Below are 24,451 nucleotides of genomic sequence, written 5' to 3' on the forward strand. Positions count from 1 at the left end.
GAGAGAGAGAGAGAGAGAGAGAGAGAGAACCTGAACTGACAGCGGCATCCACCCGCATCCACCCGTTTCTCAGGACCCGCCTCACACTGAGGCTGGACCTTGAATAGGATAACCAAGTCATAAAGCAGGAGACATTGGCTGACAACTGGCTTAGGCCAGGCATGTTCTTCACCACTCCACCAGTGCAAACTCACTGACTCAGAGGTGTCCCTGGGACACCAGTACTACTGTTGGTGTCCCTTTTAACAGGTGAGAAGACAAGACACGGAGTGACTAAGTCACACAAATGCAGGTGGCGAGCTCCAGGCCCCTGTCCTGGGCTGCCATCTTCTCTGTCTTTGTAGCTATTCTATTTTGGCAAGCCATGTAAGCACTGGTCAGCTAAGGAAAGCGCCTATCTCAGCTCCTGGCTGTGTCCCAAGGGCCACCTGCTTGTTCAGCTAAGCACAGCACTTGGAAGGGCGGATCCCTGGAGTTTAACAGACAGCCTGACCAGTTGATTGGTAAGCCCCGGATTCAGTGAGAGACTTCTCAAAAAAACAAAGTCTCAGTGGGTAAAGCACTCGTCACAAAGCTGTGAAGACTTGAATTTGGATCTCCAGAACACACACAGAAGCTGGTCAGAGTGAGCGCCTTCGTAATCCCAGCATCGAGATTAATTCCCATAGGGGTGCTTGTTAGAGAAAATACTAGAAGTGTCCACCAGAAACATAGACAGTTATTAGCTCCGAGTAGAGACTTGTGGGTAATTTTAACATAAAAATTACTAGCTGGGTGAAGTTGACACGCGTTTGTCATCCTGGCACAAAGGAAGCTGACGAGGCAGGAGGATCAGGAGTCTCCTCTGCCAGCCTGAGCTGCAGAGCACACATATGTCTCAAAGCACACATAGGTTTTGCTAGCTTTCTCATGCTTTCTAACTTCCCTACACATTGCAATTGGTGCTTTCAACAGGAAAAATGAGTCCGTTAAGCTTTTCTTGTCTGGGCCCATCCCTTTTACAATTCCCACCTAAGATGAGCTAGGATGGGCTAGGTGCCTCACTCTGGGGAGCCCAGCCGGATCCTCCCACACACCCCATTTCTCCCAGACCTTTAAGAGATGCGAGTTGTTCCCCAGATGCCCATAAATGCCTTATAACTGTGAAGCATGGTCGGAGACAAGATTGCTAACGCAGCATCCTGTTTATTTAGGGGGCAGGGCTAAGGCAGCCTTTGTGTAGGGGGAGCATTCCCCTGGCTCCCAGCAGTCAATGGGATGAAGCCAGGCTCCCCAGGGATCCCCCACTCAGAGTAGAAGAGGGAGGTGGGCAGAGAGGACCCAGTGGTGTACAGAGGCTTGGAGAGGCATGCAGGGTTTAGAGGCAATCTCACCCATTCCTTAGCAATCGTGATTTTAGGCAAGTCACTTCCTTTCTCCCCGCCTCTACTTGCCCCTCTGTAAAATGAGCCATCCCTTCCTTCTAACACAATGATTCTCAAACTAGGACAAGTGCACTCAGCTCGGGCACTAGAGAGATGCCTGTGGATAGCACCACTTGAGGCAGGGGCACTGCTGGCCTCACCGGAGCCCTGGTGCTTAGGGCTTCCCCATCTCTGCCACTAGGAGCTGCACAGGCTGCAGTGCCAAGGCAAAAACATGGCCTTGGGGTTGTCTCAGGTGGGTGCCTCCCCCTCTGCCCGTGCCTTGAGGAAACAGACACTGTGGAAAGCTGAGCTGTGACTCTGGCTTCGGTGACTTTGTTTTCTCCTTTACTCCATGGTCTGGAAGATAATCAGTGTTTCCCAAATGTCTCCTGGCAACACTCCGTCCGCTGGAGGTCAGGGCCTGAGCAGTCTGTAGGGATCGGGGATGCCATTCTGATTTACAGTGAGCTGTAACAGCCTTTTGCTCTGTAGATGACTGGCTAGTCCTAGGGATGCTGACACAGCAAGGCCAGCTGAGAGGTCAGAAAGGACAGTGTGGGTCCCCCTCTCCTCCCAGGCTCCTCCAGTGTCCTGGGATACTCCCAGTGACATAAAGTGGTATGTGTATGCAGTAGCTCTTGGTATTGGGTTCACAGACTCTTGCAGAAAGGAGGCTCTGCCCCCACTGTTACCATAGCCCCTTAACAGATTCAGGGCCTCCTTCTGCACTGCAACACCCTTGCTCAAGACAAGAACTCTGCCAGGATAGCGTACCTGCTACACAGCCCCACCCAACCCACGGGTCAGACCAAGGCTGGGCCCTTCCTACTCCCTGTCCCATTTCCCCCTCTCCAAGTCTCCCTGAGACCCTCTGCCTTTACTACTCTGTTTACTACATCCCTGTTCCTCTGCTTCCAGGGCAGGGCCTCCAATCACCGTGGTTCAAACTCCGATCCTCCACCACACCCCAGTATCCCAGCCATCTGCAGGAAGGTGGGCTTGTATCAGCTCACCCTCTGCACCCCTTCTGAAGGTGGAGGCCCACCCCACTCTGGGGAGGTATGTCCCAGGCTTGGGTGTTGGTTTTGTGTGCTGAACTGGGTGCCTCACATGTGCATTTATGCCCCAGTTTCAGAAGTTTGGGCTGCAGCCTGCCTGGCTCTTCACGAAAGCTTCTGCTCACCATCCTAGAGGCACCACGCTCACGCTCAGCCAGCCGGCTCCTGCTTCCACCCATCAGACTGAGCTCCAGGAAGAGAGGCAGGAAAGGAGCTAGGGCCAGGGTTGGGGGAAGGGCTTTTAGGAACTTTGTGGAAGTCCTGTCTGTCATTTCTGCTTATATCTTATGCATATTGGGGTTCATGTATGGAGCCAGGAACCTGACAGAGGCCACCCTTAGAGCTTGGAACTGACTCCTGAAACCTAAGGCAGGGGATCAGAGCAGAGAGTGGCCAGTAGGGGCAGCATCTGGCCTCAGTCAGTCAACAGTCCATCTTCTGCCCTCCCCCCAGCCCCAAGACAGGGTTTTCCTGTGTAGTGCTGGCTATCCTGACTGTGTAGACCGGGCCTCGAATTCACAGAGACCCACTTGTCTCTGCCTCCTGAGTGCTGGAATTTAAAGGCATGTGCCACTATGTCCAACCCGTCTTCACTGTCTGAATCTCTTAGCTTTGCATCAGAGACTTGGGCAAAGGCCTGGAGACAGCCTAGGCTAAAAAGAGTATCTGGCAGATGGCATACAAGGAGGTGACTCGGGTGGGAACAGGAGGGACAATTAGGAACCAGGACAAGGAGCCATGGGACACTTGGAGACAGAAGAGAGGGAACCGGGCCTCCTGCAACACAAGCAGAGGCAGATACTGAGCTGCACACAGTGGGTCAGCTTTAGTGACCTGTTGGGTCCTCATATACCAAGGCACCTAGACAAGCAGGTGTAGTGCCCACCTCAGGGTGCACTGGCCAGGCAGGCAGCAGCTGGGAGTTTGATGCAACCTCACATGGGACCTGAAGCTCCTGAGCCAACACATTTGTCCCGGACAGCCACAGAGGCAGGTTACAAATCAGCATGGGGTGCAGTAGAATTCCAAGAATTCTCCCTGAGTTATTTTCCTGGGGCTTCCACAGCAGAGACTCTGGATTTGGGGGAGCTGTAGGAAAGGGGTGGGGCACCCCTGTTTGGAGATCCACCTACCAGATGGTGGCCAGCAGCCTGGCTGAAGGTAAAATTGGGGAGCATACAAGGAAAGAACAGACTGGGGAGAGTGGCCCCAATACCGAGTCTTTAAAGCTTTTTTTGTGGGCTCCTTTCTTTATCCAAACCTTTGGAGTGTCTGTCAACACAGGAACCAAGCAGGCAGAGGCAGCTGTGAAGTCGCTTTACTGTGGGCTTGTACACCATCAGCCACCCTCAGTGACCACCTCCCACCCGAGTCCGTCCTCACAAGGGACAGTGGATACAAACAAAATAGTTCTCTAGAAAACAAGGTTTCCACCCCTCCCCGCCCTTTGTCCTACCCCTCCCGCAGACAGTGAGTTCCTCTCTCTCCAGGCCTCCCCTCCTGCAGTCAGTGAGTTCCTCTCTCTCCAGGCCTCCTTGGGGGCCTGGGGTCTGGTGAGTGCAAAAAAAAAAAAAAAAAAAAAAAAAAAATACAAAAGAGAATCAAGTCAGCGACTAGAGTTGTAGGCAACTGTTGTTCCGAGTCCGCTGGCTGGTGGTGGCAGCCAGGAACAGGCGCTGGGGTGTGCGCAAGAGTTCTGTGTGTGTATGTGTGTGGCAGGACCTGCGGGTGTTGGGATGAGCAGCGTTTCTCCCCAGTCCCTGTCTCACCGCCAGCAAAAGAAAGGAGGAGGGGGAGGAGGAAGAGGAAGAGGAGAAGAACAACAAGAAGAAGAAGAAGAACAAGAACAAGGACAACAAGAAGAACATGAAGAAGAGAGCAAAGAAAGAAACATGGGAAAATGGAAAAAACGATAGAGCCATTAGGTCATAAAAAACTGAAATTCGAAGTCCGCCGGGCCAGGGCTCCACAGCGCCCCCCTGTGGCCGGCGAGGGCAGTGCCGGGCGGGGCTGGTGAGCGCGGGCAGAGCAGGGAGGGCGGGAGGACTCTGCGAGTAGCACCTGGGAGCAGCTCGGCCGCACCCGTGTCGCCGCCGGGCCAAGGACCCCTGGACCTTTAGAACGGGCTCAGCAGGCCAGACGGGCGGCCAGCCCGAGCAGCAGCAGGCATCCGAGCAGGGTGTCGGGGCGCGGGACGATGCCTGGCGCGCGGTCACAGTCCGGGCCAGCGTCGTCCGCGAGGTCACAGCGGGGCTGCTCACAGCGAATGCCGGTGTAGCCGGGCGGGCAGGCGCAGCGTTGGTTCTGCTGGCAGGTGCCGCCGTTCTGGCAGAGCAACTGGTCATCGTCGCACACATTGGCTGCGGGCCGGAGGGGACAGTTGAGGCAGCTGTGGGGATGGACTGAGCTTCTGCAATAGGGAGCTGGGACACCCCCCGGGGCCCGGTACTTAGGACGCACACCGTGAGAAACATCCCTGCAAGGTGGGACCTGGCTCCTGGCTGTCCCCCGCCATTGACCCCCATTCTCTCCCGTTCCTCCCCCGCAGTGGTGCGGCTCTCTGGAATCAATTGCTGTCTGCTGCGCGTACCTGGAGCGGTCTGACAGCCTATGCTCCTCGGGTCTCGCCAAGCCTTCATTTCTTGAGTGCAAACTCCAGCGCTCTCAGCCAATTTTAGTCAGCTCCCCTTCAATCCCTACCCCCCCTTTCCTGGCTCCCACTTTCCACGGACTCAGTCCACTGAAGACCGGGCAATGCCCACTCGACCCCCGCCCCTGCCACTTTGAACCCCTACCCTGGTTGCATCAGACCCTTCTCACTGCAGCCACGTGCTCAAAGCCCACCCCCAGTCAGCAGCAGGCCCATGTAGGCCCCTCCCACCATGCTGGACCACGCACCCAGCAAGGGTCTGCCTTCAGGGGCCAGTCTACTCACGATAGCATCCTTGGCGCCAGTAGTGTGTGGGAAGGCAGTCGTCGCACTTGGGCCCCACCGCGCCCTCCCTGCACTCGCAGAAGCCTGTCTCATTGCATCGATCATGCACAGAGCCGATCTGGTTACAGTTACATTCTGGGGAAACAAGGGCATAGGCCATGTGCAGCCAGAGTGGCCTGTGAACCTACAAATGGGTCCTGCCTCAGGCCCAACCTCTATAACCCGCCTTTGTATCCTTCTCAGCTGGGTCTCTTGCACTCCCTGGCGATGCTCCCCACAAGGCTGGGGGGTCCTGGGGAATGCTGGCGCATTTACATGGCAAGAGAAGGCTCAGCATAGTTTTTCCTCTCCTGGCATCCAACACTCTAGTTCCACTGTGAGGGCTGAGCCAGCCTCATCGCTCTTTCTGGACAGCTGAAGTGGGGGCTACCAATACCAAGCTATGAGTAAGACAGGTGACAGGTGTCTGATCAGGAGACTGTGTGTGTGTGTGTCCATCTGTTCTTGGACCCCAGTCCTTGAAGCCCAGTGCTTGGCTGGAGAGACGGAGGAACAGACAGAAAAGAAGGAGCCACCTCTAATCAGATCCATTGACCCTGCCCTCTCCCTGCAGCTTGCCCTGTTGATACTGGCAATATAATTCTGCTTGATCACTTTAGAGTTGATGGAATATCTGAAAGCCTCAGCCATGATCCAGAGTGGCAGCTCTAGCTTTGCAACTGATCAGGTGGGGGTAGGGTGGCAGGGGATGGGCAGTGGCTCTGCTGACCGATGGCTAAGATCTAGCAGCCCACAGACCTGAGACCTGGCACCTGCTGCAAACAGGTGGGAAGATGGGCAGCCCTGACTGCCCATCTATGCTACTGGGTGTCAGTTGGGGGCTATAGGTTTGGCTTTTAGGGTCTGTCCGCTGCCCAAGTCCAAGGAATGTCATGGGTCTTCTCTACAGAAAAGTCAGTGCTGGACCATAACACTGAAGAAAGAGGGTGCCTACAATTGCTGGCTCTGAAGTTTTGAAGGACAGTTTCAACAACAGAGGAGAGATAGAAACTGCTTACCTAGTCTACTGCCCAGTTTTCTATGCACTCAGAGAGGGCCAGGGATGGGCCAGCTTCGCACAGCAAGCCTTCAGCTGTAACTAGCACCTCAGCTTCCAGTGCCTACAGTTGGGGGTCACTAGTAGTGGGTCAGAGGGCTTCTGTCCCCTTAGAAATGCCCAGATGAAGAGGGCCTCACCGTGGGGTGTCCGCACCTCCACAGCTGATTCTGCAGGGTTGGAAGCCCACTCCTGCACCTGGTGCTTACCAATGCAGACATTCTCGTCATCCAGCTCTGCGGAGCCATTGCGATAGTAGCCCAGGCGGCAGTGCTGACAGTGCTGGCCTCGAGTGTTGTGTTTGCAGCTGACGCAGGTCACCACGTTCAGGAAGTCAATGTAGCTGCAACGGTTGGAGTGGCCATAGCACTCGCAGTCTGGACCAGCCAAGTGGGAGAAATGCCAGTGGTCAGTGAGCATTTGGGGGAAAACAGGGATACAGAGAAAGGCATACCCAGGAATATACAGGGAAGGTGGCAGGAAGCATCTTTGGGAGGGGGATCTGGACGGGGTTTCAGTTTGGGACACTTCTGTAGCATGTGGCTAAGGCTCGCCCTGTCAGCTTTGAGTCCCCAGGAGGCCTGTGGGCACACAGTCAGGGAGGCAAGGGCATGCTAACATCTGACTCGGTCTCAGGGCAAGGAGCTATCTCTAGGATGCCTGCATGCTGAGGCTGACTAGGAGGGCAGGGTCATGCTGCAGGCTGCATTTACAGAGGGAGGGCAAAGGTTCCAGGCTGGCTAGAGTTCCCTCGAGGGCCTATGGATGAATGGAGTCAAACACGGATCTGGACATGATGGCATGGGACAGCACCTTCTTCCCATGCTGCTTTGGAAGAGGGAAACTGGCTACTGTCTCTGCAAGTCCCTACAGGACCCACCCTTCTTATTAGCCTGGACCTCCCACAAGTTTGATTGGCACTGAATTGCTAGTTTTGGCAAGACGCTGGGCACCTATCTCCTGGTTCCCTCTGGTCTCATCCCAGCTTTTGAATCTCACTGTTCAGTTTAAACCAAGGAAAGGCACCTCTGAGCCATTGTGGGACCTTTTACTCTCCCTCCCACAAATGTTTTTGGTTTTGTTTTAAGACAGGGTCTCGGGATTGGTGGAGGAGTAACTGGGAAGTGGGATATCATTTGAGATGAAAATGAATGGAATGATTAATAGTAGTAATAAAAAGACAAGGTCTTGGGTAGTTCAGGCTGATCTTGGACTCAATAATTAGCTAAGAATGACCTTGAACTTCTGGTCTTCTGACCTGGAATTACAGTCATGCAAGTCCACACCCAGTTGATGCTGTGCTGAGACTCCAGAGCAGTTTCTTCCTGTGCTAGCGCACTTTACCAACCAAGCTACATATTCAACCTGCCACACAGGTTCTCAGGCTGACCTTCCAAATGACTCTATCAACTCCCATGACAGCCTAGGTCAAGGACCTGGAATAGCAGAGGCCAATCTGAAGGGCCACTTTTCCTTCAGCAGGATAGACCATCATTGTGTCCCTTCTAAGGGACTCAATACCCCCATGCCATTACACATGAATGCTGGCCACCTTCTGAGCAGCTATCCCTAGAGGACTTCAGCTCCCTCTCTTGTGATGATCAGGGTGGTGCTGACCTGGTCTCCATATGGTCAAAGGCACACGAGAGTCTGGAGAAATACCTTTGCGATATATCAAGGAGAGCTGGTGAATCCACCCATGGGTCTACCTGACCCGACTTTACCTTGGTCCTCCAGAGACACCGGAAAACATCCTCCATATGCCCCCAAAGAGTGACCCAGGTGTCCCAGATTCCATTCCAACCAAGACAAGCCCCTGGGCCACACCTCCCAGGGGAGCCAGGACAGGCTATTTGTGGCAGCTGTTTCTCCTGCCATGTGCCTGCCCACTGTGCCTGAGTTGGCTTCTGACTCATCCCAGCTTTTAGCTCCCTTGGGGCTGGGGAGATTCAGCTTAACCTTGACCCAGCTATTCTGGGAGGCTTTTCTGAGTTGATACCAACAAGCTAGTTCTGTCCTGCATCGTCTTTCTCCAGCAAACTGGAGAGGAGGTGGGAAGCCTGACTCAGGCCACCTTCTTACCTTGAAATTCTTCAATGGGTATCACCTGAGGAGATCTGGGCTTGAGCTGGAAAAGCGTAGAGTCCTTGGCTTGGGAAGGGACAGCGACAGAGATAGCTACAGCTTAGAGAGATGAGAAACGAGTTCTTACACCTGCTACGGTTCAGCCACGGAGGAAGCCATCCATACCAAGGGAGAAGCTAGACCAAAGCTCCCGAGTGCCTTGGGCTGGCCCCAGGCAACCATGTTACCTGTTCACATTTGAGGTAGGGAGAGACTACATGGCCCTCAGGTGTAGGGTGTGGCTCTTCTAAGAGTCCCAGGCTAAAGCACCCTGTAGCCATGACAGTGGGTACCTACTGCCGCTGGTCCCTCGAGAACGCCTACATATCCTCTGGAGCAATACCCAGGTACCTTCTTCACCCCCTAACACCCTCTACCTGCTGCTAAGACATTTGCTGACACTGAGAGATACTTGCCCCCCCACCCAATCTCTCCTGGTCATCAAATCCCCAGGCTAAACCTGGCATTAAAGACTGCATCTTGGGGTTGGAGAGATGGATTGTTCAGTGGTTAAGAATGCTTGTTGTTCTTAGAGAGGACATGGATTCAGTTCCCAGTATCTGTGTGTTAGCTCATAACTATCTGTAACTCCAGTTCTAGCATTCTTCTGACCTCCATGGGCACCAGGCACACACGTAGTACACATACTTATGTGAAAGCAAAACATACACATAAAATAAATACATTAAATATTTCTTTTGTTTTTGTTTTTGTTTTTTTTGAGACAGGGTTTCTCTGTATAGCTCTGGCTGTCCTGGAACTCACTCTGTAGACCAGGCTGGCCTCGAACTCAGGAATCCACCTGCCTCTGCCTCCCAAGTGCTGGGATTAAAGGCGTGCACCACCATGCCCGGCCATGATAAATATTTTTAAGACTGCATCTTCTTTCCTTTGGAGCACATTCTTCTCCTCTGGCTAGGATGGGTCCTTTGCTGTCTTCTAAAGTGTCATCAAGCTAAGAGTGCAGCACCACCACCCTCCCCTGCCTGGAATCCCCCCAGAGCCCAGCTCCATTCTTGAAAGTAAGCATGCTGTTATCATAGGAAAAAAAAGTCTCTGTGCTTCCCTCTAGGACTCTGTGGCTCTTCAGTGGGGCCAGGTCAGGAGAGGACTCAGGTATTCATCTCTAAAAGGATGTGTTGATTAAGGAACCTCTAGGATGCTATAAGAACTTCTGACTCTTCAGTTGTGCAACCACTTGCCAGTAGAGGGCACTCAAAGCCTGACTCACTGCTTATTCATTCGGGGGATGGGGTGGGGGGTGGGGGGTTGGAGGGGAGCTTGTGGTGTTGGATGGAGTGGGGCAAGGGCAATAGGACCGAGAACAGGTCAGCTGGGGGACAGCTTAGGACAACCTTCCTCTCTGAGGAGTCAAGCTAGCCCAGCTTAATCCACATCCATCTATGGCTACCGATGAGTCCCTGTCCTGGGTGTTTCCCCACAGTAGGAGAATAATTAATTCTCTTGGCCTGGTCCTGGGGGACTTCTACATGGCTCACGCCTTCACTTAACTGGTTAGGCTGCTGGGTCTTTGCCTCAGACTTTCTCTGCCACCATCATAACTCATAGCCACACCTATTCTGGTCCATCTGACCCTCTCTGGGCGCCATCAGCTGCCTAGGTATCCCACATGTGCCTCACATTGTGAGGAGGGAGAAGTGATGTTCCTGTTACAAAGGACATCCTTCTATACTCTCCGAAGCCCTAGAAGAAGCGTTACAGATGTTACCTACTGGCTTCCAATAGGGGTAGAGTTGGGAGTAAGGGTAAAGGGGTAGCTACAGGCCCTTTACCTCGTTGCTTTGACCCTAAGTTCTGCCACCCCACGACTTTCAGTTCTTGGGGCCCCCCACCATATAAGCCTGCTACCCCTTCTACAGGGGAGGGTCTAAAATGGAGCTCCTGGGGTCTCAGGTCTGGCATAGGCCCTGCCCCCATACCTTCTGCACTGGAGGACACCTGGGGCCAGAAGGAGCTGTCCCCAAGGGGGGTCATAGTAGGTGGCTTGGTCTGACCTTGGGAGGAAGAAAAGAAGAAATGAAGTCATTTGAGGGATGATGCCCCTACCCTTCAGAGGCTCCTGTAAGAAGCAGTGCTACAGGCTCTGTCTACACTGGCCGGAAACCAGGGTCCAAATTCACTCTATATACTCTATACTATAGCAGCTGCAGAGGCTATGCACACGCTGGAAGCCTGATGAGAGGAGGCCCCCATACCTGGGCTTTGGATAGTTCTTCCTTCACTGGGCACTGCTTTTAAAAACCCTTCCCTCTTTGTGTGGTTTCTGTTTAAGAGTCAGCTAGAACAGGTCCTGTGTGTGACACCTCAGGCTAATGCTGTACTGTGGGACAATGTCCTGGCCAGGATGATAGAGCCATTGAGAAAAGTTCTAGACGGTTCCCCAGAGTGTCCTCTTTTCTGACCACTGCCCTTCCACCTCATCATGAGTCACCAAATGTCCCATCCCTAACATTCAGTTCCCAGAGCTGGACACAAAGCAAGGAACACAGGCAGCAACCTCTTTGCCAAGTTCAAACGACAGAACTGTGAGAAGATTGTGGGGGTGGGGGTCAGGGGAAACTGATGTCTTCCCTTCTGGAAAGGGGATTATTCATGGTGGTTGATGGAGAAAGAAAAAAGAAAATCTACCAGGTAAAAAATGGTGGGAGATTCCCAGCTGGGAGCCTGAAGCCTTTGGACATCAAATTGACATTAATATGGTATTCAGTGTAGAGATAAGGCCGCAGGACTGGAATTGGCAAGGGCTTAATTAGAGCCCTGGTAAAACCACCCCGAAGGCATCTTGCTTCTGAGTTTGGCTCCCCCCACTCCCTTGAGGAGGCTGGGAAGGATTAGACTCTCTAGCCCGGCTTCGGCTTCCGGGATGGCACTGCCTCCCAGACAGCATCTGGGGCTGGGGTTTCGAGGCCCAGCTGGGCTGTAGCTAAAGAGGTCTGAGAACCCGGTGGAAGGCCCTGGGTCCAGGAAGAGAAAGTTTCTGACTGCATTTTGCTAGGACATGCTCAGGTGTCCTGTGTTGTGTGCCAAGACTAGACAGAGAGTCTTTTGGAGCCAAGAACCCATACTAGCTAGGCCTTAAAACCTGAGACTTCAGGGCAGGATCCCTGGATGGCAGAGGGGGCAGGAGTGGATGGCGTGAGCCAGCCCTGTGCTCCTGCTTGGACTGTGGGTTTCTTGGGACCTTGGGGAGCTGTTTTTCCCTCTCCCTCTCCCCCACTTCTGTCTCTCTCTCTTAAAAACTGGCTTTATCGAGGTATAAATTTGCATACCATAGATGCAGTAGCATCTTCCTAAGCCTCCAATCCCTCCCCCAGTGAGACTAGGAAGACAGCACTGTCCAGCCAGCCAGCCACCGGCATGCAACTGGGATCCAGACCGAAGGTCTGCAGAGTGTCCTGGGGACCTGGGCACAAGTCACACAGGTGCTAAGGATGGCCTAGGTGTGGAGATGCAGGCTGCTGGCTGTTACCTCGACGCCACCTTCTCCCCTTAATGCTCAGCCATCCAGTGCAGGACTCAGAACCACAGATCTGACAGTCATGGCTCATTTGCTATTGCTGCCTTCTGCTCACTAGCAAAGTCCTGGAGTCAGACCCCACTTCTGGAGACAGCTCACTGGGCCTCCCTGCCTTCTCCTATTTAAGCTCCAACCTCACAGTCTGCCCCATACCACTTACACTAAGGCAGCTCCCACTCGGGTTCAAAGTTCCTCAGTACCTGACAGCCAGTGCCTGTCTCCCGCCCAGGTGGACCACTGGTCAGTGGCAGGCAGAACACCCCACCCCTTCCTGCTTATTTCTGCTCCCCTCTGCCCATCACAGGTTCAGTAAAGTCAAAAGGTCTCTGAAGCGGGGAGGGGTCCAGGCTGCTAAGCCTCAAAGCCCAGATTCCTCCACCTCAAAGGGGCCCCAGACAAGAAGAGGTTTTCCTAAAAGTCGTCATCTCCTGGTTTCACTCCCTATTCAATTCCCCTGGGGCGTGGTCCTGGGAAGGTGACCTTCTCAAGGCTGTCTGTTGACCTGGAGGGGCTACCCTGTGAAGCAGATGGACAGAGTGCAGGGTTGATCTCTTCCCCCACTGCTGGAGGGGTCTCTATCCTCAGATGTCACCTGCCATGGGCTGGGGACAATGGATGACAGAGAAGAAAGGTCAGGGCTTCCCAAGGAATGAGGAGCCTCAGCCACATCTCCCTTGAAAAGGTTGGGGAGGGATGGGCTTCCAGGAGGAAGTTACTCGGCCACCATCTTGCTGATACCCTTTGGCAGGAAGAATCTTTTTAGATTCCCAGCATCTGTAGTGGGCCAGGCCTGGGAAGACTTTCCCAGGTGAGTCCAGAGGGCCATGTCAGGATCCCACACCACTTGTATGCATAAATCCTCCTTCAGGAGGGCAAACAGCCAGCCAAGTCTGTATAGGTCTGTGTGTATCTGCACGTGTAGTCCCTTCTGTAAGGCAGGAATTTGGCCTGGGTCTGTCTCTTCTCACGATCTCCTCTACTAATCCAGCCGTTTCCCCACTGGCCAGCACTGGCCAGAGCCAGTTCCATGGATGGACAACAAACTGTGTCTGAGGGGCGAGGCACCATCTCTGGCTGAATATCTGGGTGGACTTGCTGCCATGGGCACCCTCCTACAAGGTCCCCTGTACCCTTGGCCTCTGGGCCCTCCTTTACAATGCTTGGAGGGACAAGCAGAAGACAGTTCTGGGGCTGTAGGAGTTGCCTCAGCTAGGACTCCTGGTGGAATGACTTCCTGGCATGGCCTGGGGACCCCCTCAACCAGAGCTTTTATGGGACTGGCTAGGTGCTAGCAGTTTCTACTCTAAGAGGCAAGCAAGTGACTGCTCTCCCTGGGTGAGGGAGGCAAGAAGGGAAGGGGCAGGCATCCCTGGGTACTCTCATACCTACCTGTGGGCTGTGGGGTGCTTGGGGCTGTAGGGACTTGGATGGTAGACGTGGAGGGGATAGAAGTGATAGGGCCCCTCCATGTGGCCTCAGTGGCCATAGGGGCTTTGGGGGCAGGATTTTTTCTGGACCTGCTGGTACCTGGCAAGACATGGAGAAGGCAAGAAAGGGTGGGGTGGGGGCATCCCAGAGAATCCTTCACTTACTCTGATGTTGGGGTGATGTTTACAGAGTCCAGTTTCTTTCTGCCCACTAGCATCCCAGACAGGGGTCAGCCTGGCTGAAATAAGACAGTCGGGCAGGCTGTGTCCCCACAGAAACATGATGATGTCCTTGGAAGCATCCTTAAGGCTTGGGGTCTGCCATAGTTTGACACTGACAAGCCCTTTGCTGCTAACTCTTGGAGGAGTAGAAGATCCTTTGGGGTGTGGGGTGAGTGTGCCGTGTTTAAATGAGATGATTCTGTGTCCCGCATTGCATAGGCACCTGGCCCCACTACATGCTTGGGAGGACCAAGTCTATTGGAGTCAACAGGCACCCACGTTAGACCCCCTCACCATCCTTGGGATTTCTAAGACACCTTCACTCTTGAAGATGCCCTTCCCCAACCTGACACGCCCGACACTCAGAGGGTTTGGCATCAGAGCTTGCCCCCTCCAGCCTTACGGTAGAGCATGCCGGCTTCCGAGGCTGCCTGGAGGAGGCACCAGGCAAACTCAGGGGGACAGACATTGATCTAGCAGAGAAGGCCCCTGTTTCTGGCTGTGCACAAAGCACAGAACGGTGAGGAGACAGGGGGGTTCTGTCCACTCAGGGGTCAGGGGACCCCAATCACACAAAAGCCCCATCCTTCTTTCAAAGCAGCATAAGAAAGCTCCTAGGAGACCTGAGGGAGGGTGGGAGGCAGACAGGTGTAATTAGGTGCAGTAGGGTACACGGAGGAGAGGGAGCAGAGATAGAGAGAGAGCAGCCCCTTCATGCCTGATCTCCAGGCCTGGCTGCAGAGTATGTACAGAGCAAGGTACTTACTGCCAAAGGCGGAGCCCGCGGCCGCACCTGTAGGGGCACAGAGGGTTACAGTGTTAGACACAAGGCCTGGCCACCTCCACTTGGCACAGGAAGTCTACAAGGAACGGGGAGTCACAGAAGTGTCTTCCAGCCCCACTATAGGGAAGGAGACTTAGAGGGCCCGAGACTGTCTAGTCACAGGGGCAGCCTCAGTGGGATCATACCTATGTGGACTCTCGCTACTGACTGCCTGAAGGCTGCTTTTAGTCCACTTTGTAGATGGGACACTGTAAACTGTTTCTTCCCCAGGACACTGACAAGTCTTCCCTCCTGTTTAACCTCAACCTAGGCTCCCTAGGGTAGCATGATGCCATCATGCACAGAGTTAGCAGCATGGAATCGGGGGCGTGGCCTTGGCCTGCTGGGGGACTTGTGGGAGCTGGGATTTCATGAACCATGTTCTAGGGTGGGGGTGGGGGAGCGTGGAAAGGCTGAATCCAAGTCTCTCTGTGCCTCTGTGGGAGAGGATGTCACCATCCCAGAGGAGAACTGTCACAGTCATGGAAGGAAGGTGGTTCTGAGAAAGGCTTTACCCTAGGAGGGGACAGTGGACTGGGTAGGCGACATGCCTTTCCTAGCATCGACTCTTGTCTTACACACTTCGGCAGGTCCCGTATGTGTGCACTATGGACAAGCCCCTGGGAGTGTGGGAGCTGAGAGCAAGAACTCATAGATGCTGGGAGTGGGGTGTAGAGTCAAGACTCCCTCAGAGTCTGCCCCTGAGGGAGAGGATGGTCCAGTCCCAAGAGACAAGGCATAGAGGATTTTGGCTTGGGGGATAAGGAGACATGGAGGAATGCGGTAGGGTGATCTCACAGGGGCCTTGTACTTGGTGGCAGGGGGGATTGACAACTTAGGGTTTTTCCCAAGGCTTTGAGGTAGTGGGCACCCAGGAGGGGGGTGCCCCAGTGATTATGAAGTGAAGGTCCCTGAGAGAAGGTAAGTAGATGGAAGTAGGGGTGGGGGGCAGGCTCTCAGGGCCGGGAGGAGCCAAGACACACAAAAGCCACTGGGGTCTGTTTGTCCACTGCTTAAGCAGAGCATGGGGACAGTGGCCCTAGGTGTTGTGCAGGTCCGAGTCTTGGTCCTTAGTGGTGGAGGTGATAGTTGGGAGGCTGAGGAAGGAGCCAGAGCAAAAGTGCAGGGGGTTGGGTCTGGCCTTAGGACAGATGGAAGGGTGACAAGCCACTAGTGAGAGACAGCAACAAGGACTAAAGGAAGGCTCAGGATACAAAGAGATGTGGAGAGCTGCCCAGGATGAGGGAGCCCGACGGGGGGCAGACCAACAGCCCGCCAAGCCCATTCTGTGTCTTTGAAGACCCTTGAGTGCCTCGGGGTGGCTGGCAAGTCACCTCTTCAAAGGCTTGTCACACTGCCTGCTGTAGCCCACGCACACCACGCCTGTCACCGGCTGCCTCGCTGCAGCTTTTAGCTTTGATCAGTCTAAAGCCACATGAATCTTTCAGGGGTGAGGAAGGGGGCAGGATGGGACAGGTGGTTTAGGATATGTAGGCGCTGGCTTTGTCACTGGGTCCTGTGCTGTCTGGGACTAGCCATGGAACCAGGAGGGGACTGGGCTGTCTGGGCCTCTGTGTGCTCATCTGGAGGGTGGGTTAGTTATAGCACTCCTGTGGTATTGTAAGGACTCAGGGAAGCGACATGTGACATCTGGTGCAACCTCAGACTGGGACAGGTCATTTGGTTTCATGTGCCAACCTAGGCTCTCCGCTGCTCACAGCCTAGAGACTTGTGGGAGCTGTGATTTCATGAAGCATGTTCTGGGGAGGGGGGGGGTCCTTCAAAGGGTGCTCATGATGCAGACATGGGGACAAATCTCTCACATGGCTTCCCCTGATGGTGAACAAGGAGGGAAAAGATTGGGCTGAGAGGCCAGGTGTGGTGGCGCACGACTTTAATCCCAGCACTTGGGAGGCAGAGGCAGGCGGATTTCTGAGTTCGAGGCCAGCCAGGGCTACACAGAGAAACCCTGTCTTGAAAAACAAAACAAACAAACAAACAAAAAAAGATTGGGCTGAGAGCAGGAGCTCAGACCAAGCATCTCAAAGGACATAGCTACAAAATGTGAAAGTGCCACTGAGTGCTGGCAGCTGTGGCATACACCTCATAAGACCCAGTGTGAGGGTGCGTTCACCGTACCCCCGTTCTGCATCTCCATGGGTTACTGCCCTGCTCAGAATGAAGAAGGATGGGAGACAAGATGCCGAGAAGGGTTGGCCTGCCTGCAACTAGGGCTGAGAGAATACAGCCTAGAATACACAGGAGGGGAGCTGGGGGGTGGGGAACGTGTGTGTATCCATGCCAGCTGCCCCCTCCCCTCCTCTGCGTGGGTGTATGCACGCACGTGCACGTGTGAGCCACCGTGCTGGGGCACAGAATGAGGACTGCAGCTGGGCAGGCTACATACGTACAGGCATTGGGAGAGCCGTGGGGCAGCGGCAGGTAGGAGCCAGCTCGCCAGGCGCGTGTGCGGAAGTTCTTCTTGCACTTGCCACAGTCGGGGCCCGTGGTGTTGTGTTCACACTCACACTGCAGGCTGCCCTCGCGCACTGTGCACAGGTTGGCATGCAGGTTGCACTTACACCTGAGGAGACCAGAGGATGGGAGGAGTCAGCAAGCTCCAGGGCAGGCCCTCTGATGCAGGTCTGTGCTGGGATGCCCCAGGAGGGACTCTGGAGGAGAGGTCCACTGCACGCTCAGACTCTCCTTCAGCACAGAGTCCAGACTCTCTCTCCCATGGTTTGGAGACCTTTCCTAGCCAGGAGAGCTCTGGATCCCTTAGGTTGATTCTGGCTGCCATCTAATTCACTAATGTCTAATTCATTCTAATTCTGGCTGTCGTATGATGTGGAGTTCCTAGACCTCTGCTCTTGGGTGGGGAGAGACTTCCTATCCTAGATGTTTCAGCAACCTGACCACCTTAATTCCTTCTTATTTTTATTTTTTTACTTTAAGAGAGATCGTCTCACAAAGCCCAGGCTGGCCTTGAATTAGCCACATAGCCAAGGAAGACCTTGGACTTCTGATCTCCCCACATCTACTTCCCAAGTGCTGGGAAGTTATTTTAAAAGTTAAGTGTGTGTGTGTGTCCAGGTACACGTATACCACAATGTGCATGTGGAGGGCAGAGGACAGCTTTTGGGAGGTGGTTCTTTCTTTCAACATGTGGAGCCTGGGGACGAAACTTGGGCCATCAAGTTTTGGGGCAGGTATGTTTACTGGCTAAGTCAGCTCTCCGGTTCCATAATCATTTGTGTGTATATGTGCATGTGCTTGTGTGTGTGTGTGTTGGAGATTGAATCCAAGGCTCTGTGCACACTGGGTAAACACTCCGCCCACTAAGCCACACCCCCACACTCACCTTATCTCTTAACTAAGTTGGGCAGACAGGTGACAGGTCGTGAACCGTGCCTGTACACGCAGAGTCCTGGCTGAAAGCTGCAGACTCAGGCACTTGAGGGTGACAGAGAAACCCCCAGCTTCTCAGCCCTGGCAGTTCACCCACACATGTATTATTCACCATTTATTCAAATATTCATAGGCACCTCATCATTGTGCAAACGGGTAAATAAAGGGAAAGGAACAGACATGGAGTCCACCTGTCTTTCACAAGCTCTACCTCGGGGTAACCTAAAATTGATGAGGGCACATTCCTTTTTATCCAAGCATTTCATGATTGGGGATCCCTAGAAATGGAGAGTTCTGGGCACTGAGTCATGACAACCCAGAAGATCACAGATGGCACAACCAGAATGGGAACTTTCTAGAAGATCACTCCCAGTGGCGTGGAACTTGAATTAGACCACATCTGGGCCAGCAACGCAGAGGACAGAGCAAATAATGAATACCGCCACGGGGGATGCAGCCCTTACGGTGCTGGTGCTCAACAGGTGGATGCTGGAGGGTATAGATTGCTACGATGGGAGGGGACCCCAACGACCTCAAAAGCGTATCTATCCAGGGCCAAGTGTGCACCTGGCTGGGCTTGGTGGAAACACACTCAGGAATGCCAGCTGTACCAAGCCATGTATTGAGCCATGGAAATCAATACTAAGGGTGTTTATGACATTAGTGCAATCAGCTGTCACGATACTGTTGCAAGCTGGCTCTTGGAGTCTTGGCCTTTTAGAGAAATCCAGAAATATTTATAAGTGCAGTTATGGAGAGTGGCTTTTTGGTGAGATAGTGCCACACACCAAAGACACTAAGAAAAAGAGGACACCAGTTGGAGGCGGGAGCAGGAGGCACTCTTTGTATGGATGTGGGGATGTGAATTTCTTAGTAGCCCAAAGTTAGAGAGAGACCTGGCACAATGGTCCACACCTGCAAGCCCTTGCGTTGAGGAAGCTGAGGCAAGAGGATCTCAAGTTCCAGGTGAGTCGGGGTTATAGAAAGTCCATGTCCAGAAACCAAACCCACAAAATTAGTGGGAAGTGGGGGAGGCGAGCCACTGTGTGTGAAAATGAGTGTGCCTTATTCTGAGATGGGCAGACTCCCAAGTTAGATTGTCAATATTTGCAAAAAGCAAATTGCGACTGGTATGCTGAGTAGAATCTTATTTTTATTAAAATATGCAAGGAAAATATTTATAGGACACCAGTAATATAGCAGGCTTTGAGCTGGGGGTGAGGGTGGGGGTTAATGAATTAGGTAAGTTAAATGGTTAGCAACGAGGATGGGGGAGGGGCCCTGCTCTGATGGAGCTCCAGGGAGAACTTCTCTGAACCCAAATCTGCAGGACAGTCTAGCAGGGAACCTTCTAGAAAGAGCAAGAACGTGAGGAGGTTCCTGGGATGGAGAGGAGGCTCAGATGGTGGCAGATGGTGGCAGATGGTGGCGCCCTACTGGGACACAATGGGCTGGTTAACATCTTACAGTAGTGTGGCTCCTCTGGGCACATGGATCTGTCTGGGGACAAAGCCCAGGCAGGGTACCAGCAGACATCTTGGGTCCCTGACATACCTGATGAACATCATTCCCAAAAGACTATTGCTGGGATCTGGGGAGTAGCCTGCCAGGCCACGGACTCTGTCCCCAGCATGGGGTTGGGGAAGATGTCTACTGAACCTTTTTCCCTCCCCAGGCTCCCTCGCTGACACAGGCTGGGTGATGTCCTGGGTTCCCACGGCCCACTCCTATCTTCCCAGAAGGCCCATCGCCACTTGCCTCCTCACGCCCATATCAAGCATAGCTAACACTTCTTGTCACCCTTGTCTTCTTGTCCCTGCCTCTCGCTTCCTGTGCCTGTGTCCCCTTACTAGAAATAGTCTCAGCGGGGGACCCCATTAGGGACAGGGATAGGAGGCAAACCCCACCAAATATCTACCATCTGCTGGACTGGCCAGGCTGTCTGCCTTCCATGGCCGCCTGTGTTCATGCTATCCTGATGTGCAGGGAAATTAAGCTATGAGAGGCCCCCACTTAATTTTTCCTCCCTCAATCCTTTGACTTTATGATGGAGCAGAAGGTAGCCATGCTGTTTATACTCTCATACAGAACAAAATAAATGACACCAGCTATTTGATGGTTTGTTATAAGATAAGCCACCAAGTGTGGCAATTCCACCTAGCCACAGGATAATCAGTGGGAATGCTGGGAATGCGCCTAATGCAGACTGTGAAGTTTGGTAGACGAGGCTCTGTTATAAACTAAAGTGCGGTCCATCCAAGTGATGGAATATTACACGGCCATGAACGCACATGGAAGGAATACTTCCAGCTGCAAGGAACGTTTTGAATGTGGGGACAAAAGGCCACAGTTCCTGAATGTTCTCACTCTACTCTCCCCTGTCAGCTTCCTCAGAGATGAGGACATGGGCCCAGAATCCAGCTTCAGAGGTCACAAGGCTCACACAGAATAGAGCATGGAGCATGACAAAGGAAGACACCAGAGTGGGCACAGTGAAGTCCTCAGTTCTATAGCCCAGTGGCAAGCTCATGCCTGTAGTCAGCACTGAGTCAGGATTGCCACAGGTTTGAAGCCAACCTGGGCTATGAAGTGAGTTTCAGGTTAGCCTGAGCTACATTGTGAGACCCTGTCCCACCTTCCCCCAAATTATACACACACACACACACACACACACACACACACACACACACACACACACAAACCAATACCCTAACCCCCAAAAGAAAGGTAAGTGGTGGAGAGATGGGCAGAATTACAAATGATTCCTACTTTTTTCTATGTCAGGTTTTCCCCCCGACATAGTCTTATATATCGCAGGCCTCCAACTCCTGAAATATGACCCTGGATTTTTTTATCCTCCTGCCTCTACTTCCCCCTACCTCCAGAGTGCTGGGATCACAGAACAGAAGCAGCACCCAATTTGTGCAGTGTGGGGAATAGAACTGTCCTTCATGAGTAAGACATGAGCACTATATTCACTGAGTCACATCCTAGCTTTTAGGCTCCCTCGGTTCACACTGACACACTCCTTGGCAGAGCAGAGGATTTGGGGGTGGTATGGTAATGCTTTTCTTTTCTTTTCTTTTCTTTTCTTTTCTTTTCTTTTCTTTTCTTTTCTTTTCTTTTCTTTTCTTTTCTTTNCTTTNCTTTCCTTTCCTTTCCTTTCCTTTCCTTTCCTTTNCTTTTCTTTTCTTTTCTTTTCTTTTCTTTTCTTTTCTTTTGAGACAGGGTTTCTCTGTAGCCCTGGCTGTCCTGGAACTCACTTTGTAGACCAGGCTGGCCTCGAACTCAGAAATCCGCCTGCCTCTGCCTCCCGAGTGCTGGGATTAAGGGCGTGTGCCACCATGTCCGGCGGTAATGCTTTTCTAAATGATCTTACAGCAAACATGAATCACATGTGACTCATTGGTCCAACCCCTTCCAAGGTCCAGGCTTGTTTTGAATGTTAATGGGTGGATGTTGAGAAGGCTCCACCCTTCCATGGCCAAGTGGTCCTAAGCTGTGTAAGGAAGCTGGCTAAGCATGAGCCTGTGTGAGCCAGCAGGCAGCATCCTCTATGGTTTCTGCTGTACTCCTGTGGCTGTGCGTGAGTCCTGGCTGGAGGTAGTGCTAGGTGAAATAACAAGCCCTTCACTTTGAGCTTGGACTCTCTTAATGATGAACTATGGAACCTGGAAGTGCAAGCAGAATAAATCTTTTCCTCTCCAGGTGACTTTAGGTCTCAGTGCTTTATCACAGCCTCAGAAAGGAAACCAGGACGAGATACTGTGACAGTAATGTTATCTGTCAGCCTGACAGGGTCTAGAATCACCTGGGGGCTCTGGGGATGCCTGTGGGGTTGATCTGGATTGCATTAATTGAAATGGAAGGAGCAGCCCACTCTGGGTGGCGTCATTCCCTGGCTGGGATCCTGGAGAAAGGGAGCTGAGCTGTCGCATGCTTTTGTCTTATTTCTCTCTGCTTCCTGACTGAATGTCACATGACCAGCTGCCTCGACTTCCCTGCCATCGTGCACTGTCCTCTTGACCCATGGATCAGAATCAAACTTCTCTTCCATAAGTTGTTCTTGTCAGTGTGCTGTCCCAGCAGCAGAAAAGACAGAGAGACAGATGTCATCATACACACTGTCCTGCAGCTGGCCCTCATTGCAGCTCTGAGCTATGGGGGGGGGGGGGCAGAGCACAAAGAAGCCAGCTCATCCCTCCAAAGGCACAGAAGTGGATGGCAGGCACTAGCTGGCATTGGGGACACTGGACCCTAGGAAATCCATATAAAGGAGGGTCTCTTGCCTGAGCCTCTTTGGTCAAACATGTTCTAACACCCCAACTCACAGTGCACACTAGCATGTCCTCCAGGAAAGAAATCTGTCTGACTTTGACAGAAATTTGTTTGCAAAGTGTATCTGACCTCCAAAGCTTTCTTTTTTTTTTCTTTTTATTCTTGTGAATTTTTATTTAACACCCTGCTGAGCTAGCTGGAGAGAAACACCCAGTTGTAGAGAGCCAGGCGTACATTCCACACCTCTGGCCTGAGGAGGGGCTATTTTTAGACATCAGCTACGTAGAGAAAAGATTGCCATCAACTTTGGGTGATAAAGTTGACCTTGGCTTATTAAAAATGCATAAAAGATCAGCTAGATCTGAGAAGCAGATTGTGTCCATGCTAACAGGATGGCTGGCTGTTAGAGCCCAGTGGCCTGGGTGGCACAGGAAGGCAAATCCCTCCCTGACCTTGGTTCTGCTCAGGCCCCACCCTGGCAGCCCCAACCCTTCCCTATTTCTGCCAGAACATAGAAGGCATCTTGATCTTATCAGTGCCATGAAGACCTGGAGCGCCTTGGCTGATGTAAGGTGGCTATCTACGGACTAGTGGCCCATATCATCCAAGCTAATGGCAGAGGCTCCTTATTCTCTTGATTTTGCAAGTACTTCTGGATGACATTGCCTCTCTGTGTTGGGGTACAGTGGAAGAACTTCACTGGCTTGTCTCATATAACCCAGGCTAGCCTCAAACTCCCTATGTAGCTGAGGTTGAAAACGTTAACATTACATTTATTTATTTTGTGTGTGCAAATGCTACGGAATATATGTGGAGGTCACGGAGCATGTGTGGAGGCCAGAGAACAGCTTTCAAAAGTCAGTTTTCTCCTTTAGCCATGTGCAACCCAGGGATGGAAGTCTCACTGTTAGGCTTCATGGCAAGGCCACCTCACCAGCCGGCTATGGATCTTCTACTTTTTTCCCCTAGATTTATTTATTTTATATGAATACACTGTAGCTGTCTTCAGACACACCAGAAGAGGACATTGGATCCCATTACAGATGGTTGTGAGCCACCATGTGGTTGCTGGGAATTGAACTCAGGACCTCTGGAAGAGCAGTCAGTACTCTTAACCACTGAGCCATCTCTCCAGCCCCCAAACCTGTTTTTCTCTAGACCTCTATGAGTTGTTAGGGGGCACTGAAGCCCACCTTAAATGGGTGCATGCATTTCCGGTAGGTGAACTCCATCCAGCAGATCTCAGGCCAGTGAATGGACAGCGTGCATGTGGGTGGGTCAGGGGAGTGATGGCGACCCCAGAATAGTCTCACTGGCAACGTCTGCTCCATCAGAGCCTCCTTCTCTCCAGCCTTCAAAGACAGCTGGCCCTGAAGCTCCCACTTTGTATGAGAACCACCCTATAAGCTCTTGCAACCTACTCCCACCCAAATATGCAGATGGGGAAACTGAGGCCTGGAAAGAAGTTCTGAGAGCCCTCCCACAGTGGTACATGGTACCAGGCTGGAGTCCAAACATCAGCCAGACCCGCAGCTGCTCTCCATGGCTGATCTCCCAATGCCTTAGAGTCAAGGTTGACATGGGGGAAGCACAGCAGTGGGCAGGGCTTCTGCCCAGCCCAGGTGCATACATTATCAGTCCGTCTGGGTTTCCGTTTGCGCATCCGTATGATGGGAGCACAGATTCCCTTTATCAGGTTATCAGGGAGACCAGACACGCTGGCATCCGGGCTGTGGCCCGAGGTCTAATTGGCTCTCGGACTGACACAAGCTCCCAGAAGTGCACCTGCCCCACCCCACCCCAGACACAGACACAGACACAGACACAGACACAGACACAGACACAGACGACACAGACACAGACACAGACACAGACACAGACACAGACGACACAGACACAGACACAGACGACACAGACACAGACACAGACACAGCCTCAGACACAGACACAGACACAGACACAGACACAGACACAGACACAGACACAGACACAGACACAGACACAGCCACAGCCCTGACACAGACACAGACACAGACACAGCCCTGACACAGACACAGACACAGACACAGACGACACAGACACAGACACAGACACAGACACAGACACAGACACAGACACAGACACAGACACAGACAC

The 24,451-nt window shown here is 52.7% G+C and overlaps 1 protein-coding gene across 7 annotated transcripts in view; it reads right to left on the reverse strand.

The window, feature by feature from the left end:
* Window positions 1-4,309: 4,309 nt before the first annotated feature.
* The window catches only part of Ntng2 (netrin G2), a 58,148-nt gene continuing 38,006 nt past the window's right edge, over window positions 4,310-24,451 (reverse strand). For 6 of the 7 annotated variants that reach the window (XM_029474607.1, XM_021153814.2, XM_029474608.1 and 3 more), the window contains exons 4-8: window positions 17,041-17,213; window positions 14,573-14,599; window positions 6,705-6,872; window positions 5,400-5,534; window positions 4,310-4,824 (exon numbers count right to left, since the gene is read on the reverse strand). In XM_029474607.1, coding sequence (XP_029330467.1) covers window positions 4,592-4,824; window positions 5,400-5,534; window positions 6,705-6,872; window positions 14,573-14,599; window positions 17,041-17,213 — 736 coding nt within the window. In that variant the 3' untranslated portion in view covers window positions 4,310-4,591. Of the gene's footprint in view, window positions 4,825-5,399; window positions 5,535-6,704; window positions 6,873-8,577; window positions 8,680-10,559; window positions 10,635-14,572; window positions 14,600-17,040; window positions 17,214-24,451 lie in introns of all 7 variants that reach the window. The other variant, XM_021153801.2, reaches the window with a different exon arrangement.

The sequence above is a fragment of the Mus caroli genome, chromosome 2, assembly GCF_900094665.2.
Source record: "Mus caroli chromosome 2, CAROLI_EIJ_v1.1, whole genome shotgun sequence".
In the NCBI taxonomy this organism is placed as follows: Eukaryota; Metazoa; Chordata; class Mammalia; order Rodentia; family Muridae; genus Mus; species Mus caroli.